The sequence below is a fragment of the Haliotis rufescens genome, unplaced genomic scaffold (genome assembly GCF_023055435.1).
Source record: "Haliotis rufescens isolate VD_foot unplaced genomic scaffold, xgHalRufe1.0.p SCAF_5, whole genome shotgun sequence".
In the NCBI taxonomy this organism is placed as follows: Eukaryota; Metazoa; Mollusca; class Gastropoda; order Lepetellida; family Haliotidae; genus Haliotis; species Haliotis rufescens.
The window spans coordinates 14,607,383-14,618,028 of record NW_025964223.1 but is presented as its reverse complement, the minus strand read 5'-3'; the positions used below and the strand labels follow the sequence as shown (position 1 = coordinate 14,618,028).

The 10,646-nt window shown below is 40.6% G+C and overlaps 1 protein-coding gene across 1 annotated transcript; it reads left to right on the top strand.

Moving 5' to 3' along the window:
• The first annotated feature begins 3,141 nt into the window (after nt 1-3,141).
• LOC125373465 lies at nt 3,142-9,433 on the top strand. The gene is made up of 4 exons (XM_048384553.1): nt 3,142-3,220; nt 5,190-5,295; nt 6,329-6,441; nt 8,595-9,433. The coding sequence occupies exons 1-4, from the start codon at nt 3,163-3,165 to the stop codon at nt 8,666-8,668; spliced, it is 351 nt and encodes a 116-aa protein (XP_048240510.1). The 5' UTR covers nt 3,142-3,162; the 3' UTR covers nt 8,669-9,433.
• The last annotated feature ends 1,213 nt before the right edge of the window (nt 9,434-10,646 follow it).

Below are 10,646 nucleotides of genomic sequence, written 5' to 3'. Positions count from 1 at the left end.
TGCATCAGTCAGCGCATGTATAAAGATCAATAATGAACGCACTGACTGCTTTACAACATCTTCCGGTGTACGACAAGGTTGTGTTTTAAGTCCGTTGTTGTTTATATTTTTCATAAATGAACTTGCTATAGAGCTGCAAAATAGTTGTCACAATGGGATATTTGTAACACAAGAAATAATGGACATTATTCTCCTTTTCTTTGCTGATGATGTTGTAATTTGTTCCTATTCTGTAAATGGCTTGCAAAAACGGTTAAATGAAACAAAACATGAAAAGCGGTGTCTTGGTTCGTCTGCCTTGAGTGTAGTCACTTACTATAAATATTTAAGTCTTATGTTTTTCTCTAGATTGTCATGGTCTATGGCATGTAAGCAATTAGCTGTTCAGGCGTCCAAAGTCATTATGCCTCTTTATAATATATTCAGGAAAAATAGTCGTGTGTCCTTTTTCAGAGCATGTACCATTTTTGAAGGCAAAATTATGCCTATACTTTTGTATGGTTCTCAAATGTGGGGTTCTCAAGTATTACGCTGCAATTGAAAAAGTTCACACTTCATATTTCCAAATTTTTCTAGGTGTTTGCCTCAAACAAGGTTATCCTTGGTGAAACAGGCTGTAGTAATATTTTTGTAGCCAGCCAATTAAGGGTAATTAAGTATTGGATTAAGTTACTTAGAATTATGCCTGATAGATACCCATATCAGTGTTACAAAATGTTAAAGGTACTTGATGACAATGGTAAAAATAATTGTGTTTCAGATGTGAGAAATCTATTTTTTGTTAATGGCTTTTCATATGTATGGATTTCCCAAGATGTGGGAGATCCACAGTTATTTTTATATTCATTTAAGCAAAGACTAAAGGATATATTTTGTCAACAGTGGCAGCAAAGTATTTCTGAATCACGTTATCTTAGCAATTACAGCAAAGTAAAATCATTGTTACAAACTGAAAGATATTTAACTGATAAAAGTTTAATCAGAGCTTATTGTAAACATAGAATTTCATTGCATAATTTTAATGTAAATATATGTCGAAGGTCCAAAGACGGTGATATGGTGAACTCTATTTGTACACACTGTTCATCCGGAGAAGTAGAGGATGAATACCATGTCTTACTTATATGTGAAACGTATTCCAATTTCATGTACAGATTTCTCCCCATGTTGGAAGGTATTTTTAAAGACCGTCAGTTAATGATAAATCTGCTAAACTCTGAAAATCCTGATATGATCCATGCTGTTTCTGTATTCTTAAAACATGTCTTTATAATGAGGAATGTGTAACTTGATTTACAATCTAATCATGTACATCACGTGACAAATGTTAATATCCAATCTGCATTGTACTATGGGCATTGGTGCCTAAATGACTGAATGAACTGTCTGTCTGATATTGCTAGAATATTGCTAAAATTACCCACTCACTCACTCATAACCCATTTATAAATTACTCAACTAACTCACTTCCCAAGAAGAAATTTTCCGTCACTGAACGATAAATAGAAATAACTTTTTCATAAAAGTATCTAGGCATGTGACCTTCTTTTTTAAAGTCGTCTCACCGTTTTCGCGACCACCTGGATATATCAGTAAAATCACAGTCTCTGCTGGTTGTAAGAGGCGACTAAAGACATGTGGTCTGGTAAATTGATTAATTGCGGTCAGACCCGTGAAGATTCCGGGGAAGAATAGGTCTTCAGCAACCCATGCTTGCCGTAAAAGGTGACTATGCTTGTCTTTAAAGGCGACCAACGGGATCGGGTGGTCAGGCTCGCTGACTTGGTTGATGCATGTCATCGATCCCAATTGCGTGGATCGATGCTCATGATATTCATCACTGGATTGTCTGGTCCAGACTCGATTATTTACAGACCGCCGTCATACAGCTGGAATATTGCTGAGTGCGGCGTTAAACAACAAACAAACAAACAATTGCGGTCATCGTACCAACTTCGCGTAGGACCTTACTCATGATTACAAACAGGCTTTCGTCATGATATAGCTGGAACACTGTCAATACACTGACGGTCAAAAGAAACTTTACAATAGTCTTAAATCATCATTGTTTAAAGACAACAAAGGATAGATGCATGAATTAAAATGTATTGGAAAGATCACAATCTCAACAAAATCAACATCTAGAAGGACAGGCACACATTGGCATATCAGTTGACTGAATTGTGGTCTTTCAAGGTAAACACATCTAAATCGCATGACCACCCCTTCATTATCCCAAAATAATTTTGATGCGGCTCTTTATGTGAAAACAAAACCTGATTTTGTTTTGGTGGGATTATTCTGAATTAGACAGTCTTGAACCAATTCTTATATTTGGTAATTTTAATTAAATTTGCTATTCATAGTACTTTGAATGTTTTTAGATTATATGCCCAGTGATGTGTCGTCGGCAAACAATATTGTTGAACAGTTCAGTATATAATTAGTTATATCGGACCCGTGAAGATTCCGAGGTAGGATAGGTCTTCAGCAATCCATGCTTGTCGTAAAAGGCGACTGACGGGATCGGATGGTCAGGTTCGCTGACTTGTGTTCGCAATTGTGTGGCGTTAAACAACAAACAAACAAACAGATATAAAAACGGCCTGAACAGACCAAATACACTTGCAATGAACTTCTGAAACAATGGACTACATTGACTAGTTCACTTTGTTATTGCCCATAGTTGACAATTGGCTTAGAACTTTTTTATCAGTCCTCGTATTTCCAGTCCGATGATTAAACTTTGCAATGCTCTAACACACTTGGCTGTATTGTCCAAAATGCACCAACAATACGCCTGAATTCTCCTTGTATAATACACATTAAATTAAACAGAAGTCATTCCCATTCCAACACAGAACTATGTCTCCGCCGTTGTCAACGGGGCAAATTAACATAAACATGTACATTGTATATTACCTCAAGTATTTTGTTCAGGATGGCGTGCATATCATATCAAGTTCACATCTTCGTTCCAAGATCAACCAGTCCAAAGGACGGTTGACTGGTTTCCAGTATTATCAAGATACCAGCCATTGTCTTCACCATACCAGTACATACTTGTGGTATCAGGTCCACGGTGTCAGTGTTAACATCAATATAATCGAGGTAGTTCTACACTGCTGACAACCCTCCTGTTTCCCACTCAGTACAACAGTAATGGTAGGGCTGACTTTAACCAAGAGCGGATGGTTGTACATCATTGTGTTGTTCACGGGTGAGTGTTTGAGAGTTTCAGTGACAAAAGTGTTTCAGAGCATCTGTTATAAATATGATGTCCGATGCAATTCCCTATTTTGACTGAACCATACACTCTCGTGTTTGTGACGGGTGCCACCGGTTGGGCAGGATACGCGCACTTTTCCGTGAACACCTAGTATCATAACTATTTTATTCATAAACACATGTTCATGATGTTGTCGGAGATTTCTTATGCATATGGAATATGCTGCATAAATGTTCTATTCACAGTATCCATGGGTGGATCGTATGTAAATCTTTCGTCAAAGCAATGGGCAACAACTAAAACACACTCACGCTTTATGCAGATTGCGTGAGTGGAGGATACCACGGGTGGAGGTGAGGTGAGGTGAGGTGAGGTGAAATTGGGTTTAACGTCGCATCTAAGATTATTGCACTTATATAGCGACGTGCATGCACGTGTGTGTGGCTGCTTGTACTAGTCCGGACTGATGCCGATTTATAGTGCTAGCCTACCCATGCCGCAGTTTAACATGAATACCACACTCAGACACAGTATACTGACTCCGAGCCGACCAGTCCTTGTTTTAGCCCCTTAATGCCGAGCGCCAGACAGGGTAACAACAAGTACCATCTTTTAACGTCTTTTGGTATGACGCAGCCGGGGATCGAACCCCAGACCTTCCGCTCTCCGGGCGGACGCTCTACCACTAGACCACGGAGGCGGTCAGTGATCCATTCATATAATTTCTCATCACTTTTTTTGCCCAATGGAATCTGTCTCTGTCGTTGACGTTTTAAATTTCTATAATAAGCATGGTATGAATTGAATAGCGAATTGTTCAAGGAAGATGAATCTCAAGAATATTATCATTACAACTAACTCCCCCTGAAACATTTTTAATTGTTTTACTGTAATTAAATCTAATAACCCTACACAAAAAAATTTCTATAAGTGCCCATGACAGATAAATTGATTATCATTAGCATGCACACGATTTATATTATTCCTCGATCTTCGTGGGTTTGTCGGACCTCGTTAACATAATTTCATTTTGAGAAAAAAAAGGTTTGCCCGAGGAACGCTATTTAAACAGTTCGGTAAAATGTCACAAAGGATATTAAATGGGCGGCATTCCACTTTGAGTTCATCTTTCCCACACAATGGACCGCTACCGTGGCCTAGTGGATAGAGCGAAAGGTCTCTGGTTCGATCCCGCCGGCGGCGTCATACAGAAATACGTTACAGGATGCTACTTGTTGTTACACTGCCTGGCGCTCGTCATGAAGGGATCACATTAGGGCTGATCGGCCTGGAGTATAATGTGTGGAGGTGGGGTGTCCATGAAAAACTCATACCCAATAATACATCGGACCTAACTAGTCAACAACGATATAAACCAAAAAAGCGTTGTAAAATATTATCTTGCTGTCATCAGCGATAACTCCTGCAGTACTAACTGCGGTTAATTATGAAAGCTTGAGAGTGACATTGTGTCTCAGGTGGCTACGAATATAACCGGCATTAGTCCGGACTAGAACAAACAGACAAGCACACAAGCACGCACGCACGCACGCACATCATACACACCCGCATGCACGTCGGTAGAGAAGTTCAGTATTTTTGGACGCAACCTTAACCCCATTTTACCTTCCCACATAATGAATGACGCACTTACTCCAAAGACCCGTGAAGATTCCGGGGTAGAATAGCTCTCCGGCAACCCATGCTTGCCGTAAAAGGCGACTAACGGGATCGGGTGGTCAGGTTCGCTGACTCGGTTGATGCATGTCATCGATCCCAATGGCGTGGATCGATGCTCATGATGTCAATCACTGGATTGTCTGGTCCTGACTCGATTATTTACAGACCGCCGTCATATAGCTGGAATATTGCTGAGTGCGGCGTTAAACAACAAACAAGCAAACAAATCAAAGCACACTGTGGTTAGACGTGTACATATTACACGAGCCTTCTTCTTTAGGAATCGGGAATGTGGTGATTGGTCAAGACTGCGACAGTTTTGTCTGCTTGCGGGAGTTCCATGGTGACATGACGACAACCGTAGGGGGTACAAGCACCTTATGTAGGTACGTACATGTAGGAGGAACTAAATGGTACGACTTCAATGATTTAATGTATAAAACAAGTGTATCATCGATAACCCTAACAACCATCAAAACACGATGCCTAGAGTTCAATCTGTGCGTGTGTGTGTGTGCGTTCGTGCGTGCGTGCGTGCGTGCGATCTGCGCGTGCGTGTGCGTGTGCGTGTGTCTCAGCGATCATAGGATCCGCTGGTTGTGTATTTGAACCACACATTCTTGGTTATATGTCCCTGCTCCTGTAACATCAACATTGTGCGCACAAATGAATAGATAATATTGCAGGAATAAATGGTTTATATATTTAAATCAAAGTTGCCTGTTGAGCAAGTATAATTCAAAATATAGTGTTTTATAGTGACAGTGACATTCAACATGCCATTTCCTACTGGAGAGGTTGCACGGGTGACGTTTTCAAACCAGCCAGGGTACGCGGTTTTTAGGTTTGAATCCCAGACTCGTCGCAATAATGACCCTGAAGCTTGGTGTGTCGGCACCATAACCACTCTCATGGGTTTCGATGTGTTAAATGTCTATAACCTGCATCCCCAGTTTGTCCTTCACAGTCTGCTGACACGCAGTGATATAACTGCAGTACTAACTGTTCAAAGCAGAACTAAACCCAATCCAATCACTCAAATTCTATGAGAAACCGATAAGTCAGCTGATAAGTCTTTAATAGGCATTACTTAGAAGTGGACGGATGACAAAGTAGACATAATTTATGGATAACAACTTCTTTACTGCTGTAAAGGCGACGTTTCGGTCTAGATCCTTGCTTGACAACGGTATAAGGATCTATACAGAAACGTCGCCTTCTCAGCAGTAAAGAAGTTGTTATCCATAAGTTGTGTCTATTTTGGTAAGTGGTCGCTCTACAACAGATGTATATCATCAAATTGAACTTTCATGTTCACGTTCCATTAGCTTTCCATGACGACATTACAAAGGTTCGCTTAATGTTAAGGACCATTTGGACAGTAAAACGACGTTCATAACATGACCGTTTTCTTCACAGCATTACACAAGCGTACCTATCCTGCCTCCGCAGGTCCACGGTGATTTGTACGTCCCTGACAATACAGGAGATGACGGACATGGCCTCTCTCCTCATGACGCATGCTGCATGTGGTAAGTCAGGACACGGGACTATTTGGTTTCATTGTGGCGTGACAACAACCGTAGGGTACAAGCACCTTATGTAGGTATGCACGTGTAGGAAGAACTAAATAATACGGCTTCAATGATTCAAACTTAATGAATAAAACAAGTGTGTCAATGATAACCAAAACAGTCAACACGGTGCCTAGAGTTCAATCCCTGTGTGTGTGTGTGTGTGCGCGTGTGTGTGTGTGTGTGTGTGTGTGTGTGTGTGTGTGTGTGTGTGTGTGTGTGTGTGTGTGTGTGTGTGTGTGTGTGTGTGTGTGTCTGTGTGTGTGTCTGTGTGTGTCTGTGTCTGTCTGTGTCTGTCTGTGTCTGTGTCTGTGTCTCTGTGTGTGTGTGTGTCTGTGTGGTTGGGTCTATGTGTGTCTGTCTGTCTGTCTGTGCGTGTATATGTGTCTGGTGTATGTGTGTCCATCTGTGTGCCTGTGTGGTTTAACTGTGCATGTGTCTGTGCGTGTATACGTGTCCGTCTGTCTGTGTCTGTGATTGGGTGTTTGTGTCTGCCTGTGTGTGTGTGAGTATGTGTGTGTGTGTGAATGAATATTGGTGTCAAAATAACAAAGTTCATGTGCAAAACAACGATGCAAAATCTACAACAATATTATTTAAAATATTCCTTAGTCCAAGTGACCGTTTTCACAGATGTTCATGTATTATGCACCAAGCTGACTATCTCTTCAAGCTCTTCCTGTGAGCGAATGAATGTTGTATTACGCCACAAGTGACAATAGTATTGCTGCATCACAGAAAATGTTTTGAAGTGAGTGAGTGAGTGAGTGAGTGATGTTCTACGCCATAATATGGCAATATTACAAGTATACCATTGCAAGATTCTTCCAAGATCGTGAATGTAGTCAATATAAAGTTCCGCGCATAATAAAGCATAACCCATGTTTCATGGTGGCTAAAAAATACAAAAACAATAAACAGTATTCAACGGTGCTGATTTGATACGTATTACGGGTAGGTTTGCAGTATTTCGATGATTGTTTTCAGCCTAGTAGTTTAATATTTGTAATGTTTTGGACAAAATGGTTGACTGCATGCCATCAACCCCCCCCCCCCCCCCCCCCCCCCCCCCATCCCTACGGACGTTGCACAAAATATCAATCACTGAGTCGTCTGGTCGGGTCAACCACTTGATTCTTCAAAGACCCTCGTTTTATAACTGGAATATTGCTTATTGTGGCGTTAAGCCAAAAAGACCAAGATTTGTCGCCGTATTTTATAGTGAGGGAAGTAGCTTGATTTTCCGGCATATAATCCCTCAACCGCCGCACCACGATAATAGAATATAAATGATCATTGAGTTTATGAGCAAATGGAATTTTGGAAAATGTTCAAATTAAAAATATTGAGGATGCAAATTATAAGCCATTTTTACTTATATCTCAACAAATGACACATATATAAGTTGGACTTTTTAACTTTTTTTCATTCTCCCACCGGACGCTAAACATAAAGATGAGAAACACAAAATAATATCGATGTCATTTTGGACTGGAGTCGTTGCCAACAAAATAATCACAATTCTAACTACATGCATTACTATATTTCCATACGGGGCGGTATGGTGGCCTAGTGGGTAAAGCGTTCGCTCGTCACAACGAAAGCCCGGGTTCGATTCCCGACATTGGCACCATGTGTGAAGCCCAGTTCTGGTGTCCACCGCCATTGCTGGAATATTACAAAACGCGGCCTGAAACCATATTTACTCAATCAACTCAATATTTCATACACGCACACTCTATCATAAACCTCATGAGACCCGTGAAGATCCAGGTTAGGTAGATCCAGAATAGGTCTTCAGCAACCCATGCTTGCTTTAAGAGGCGACTATGCTTGTCGTAATAGGCGACTAACGGGATGAGGTGGTCAGGCTCACTGACTTGGGTGAATCTCTAGTGTGAGATTGTGTTAATGATGTCAGTCACTGAATTGTCTGGTCCATCCTCGAATATTTAAAAAACGCCGTCATATAGATGGAATATTGCCGAGTGTGGCGTTAAACAACAAACCAACAAACAAACGTAAAAGGCATGAGATCTGGTTGAATTGCGTTTTAAATCAAATGTTCTTGTTTTATATTCCCTTGCACTATTTCCTATTTGATGTTGCAGGTATAGGGTCTAACAAAGCCGGATTCATTTTCACCGTGATTGCTGCTTGTATTGTCAGAGTACTAAGTGTATGAGATATGGGGAACACTTTCTCAACAGCGAACAACAAACAGGCGCTTTACGTGAGACTAGATTTAATAACGTTTGATAGTTATGTTTACCTAACATAAATACGTCATGGAGACATCATAAGGCATTCTTTGCATACTTAAGTCATCCACCAATATACCGATTATGTGTCACGTACCTATGGCGTCAATTTTTTCCTGTCCTAAAGATATGCCATTGTGCGCTAAATTGATGTTAAATTTTTGGCGGCTAACTCTACACTAACTCTCGGGTTAACTGATATATTGGGAGAGAGGTATATGTTCACGATTAAGGAACTCAAAATATCAGGCTAGTTTCAAGAAATACGCTACATAAAATGCAATGGCTTAGCAGTTTATCACAAATGTGAATTATATTATATGTTTTACAAAATATAAAATCTTTCGAAAGCACACGGAATCGACCTCCAGCCTATTATAATACCAGTAAATTGTAAGTCTTCAAAAACAAAGTCAGCATTTATTTTGGGGTGTGTGCGTCTCCAAAATCCTTGTATAAGAATATGATATCCTCATACTTTGAGTATAACTTGTTGCATTGATGTTCCTGTAAAATATGTCGGGTGTTCCTATATTTACATTTGTGTCCATTTTTAGATATATTCCTCCGCCTTGAATAAAACTATATCAATCATTTTATCAACTTCTCTGTTGTGTGTGCGTATTCATGTGCGTGTGCGTGTGCGTTTGCGTGTGCGTGTGCATGTTGTTTAACAACATTCCAGCGATATGATTGCGGTCTGTAAAATAACAAATCTGGACCAGACAATCCAGTGATTAATATTGTGAGCTACGACCCATGCAGTCGAGGTAGGATGACACACCACCAACCAAATCACCAAGCCAGATCGCCCGTTCCTATAAGTTGCCTCTTACGAACCACCTCCCACCCCACCCACACGGGGATTCTCTATTGTATTAGTGTTATCGGTGACACAGACAGTACCTTGTATCATACTTATACCATCTGAATCACAGCACAATGCGCCGTGTCGGGGAATAACACTAATACTTCTTTTGTTTTGATCATTCTGCTAAAGCAGACTCACTCCAAATTGTTACTGACTTTCACGGTCTTCATATACTGATTTGATCATTCTGCTGAAGCAGACTCACTCCAAATTGTTACTGACTTTCACGGTCTTCATATACTGATTTGATCATTCTGCTGAAGCAGACTCACTCCAAATTGTTACTGACTTTCACGGTCTTCATATACTGAATTGATCATTCTGCTGAAGCAGACTTACGCGCTTTCGCGGTCTACATATAAGTTCATTATTTGAACAGCTTGTTGAAGTATGCTTGAAGAATAGGATTTTTCCGCACCTTACGAATGCTGAGAATAAAGTTGGTGACGTTATATGTTCTGGAGATTCACTTTCCCATTTGCAACGGGGCAATGAGGAATTCTAGATGTTAGCACTTTCGCTTGAGATATCGGAGACCTGGGTTCGAATCCACACAAGCATGGGGGTACAATATGTGAAACCAGTGTTTGGTTGGACATGGCTTAATATATTTTTAACCTCGATCGGCGGAAATTCCTACTTCACATTCTATCTATGGGTGTCCCACTTGAGGAAACCTGATAAAATACGCTAGTTAACAATGACAGTCTTCCCCTCTAATCCAACATATTCACCCCACCTGCATTTATAGTGTACACAGATGATGAGCTGCCGGATATTAGTTTCACCAATAATTCAAACCCAATTCAGCTGCGTCCCTTAGACGTACCAAATATATATTATCGTGAGTTTTGGTCCCATATTCCGCTCTCATTACGTTTATCAGCGCCATAGCCGTGCCCGTGCGCTTCATCCAAATTGTAAACGTCTAAGACGTGCTACACCAAACGGACGCGTCGTGTCTTTACTGAAATACTGAATTCTCTCTCTCTCTCTCTCTCTCTCTCTCTCTCTCTCTCTCTCTCTCTCTC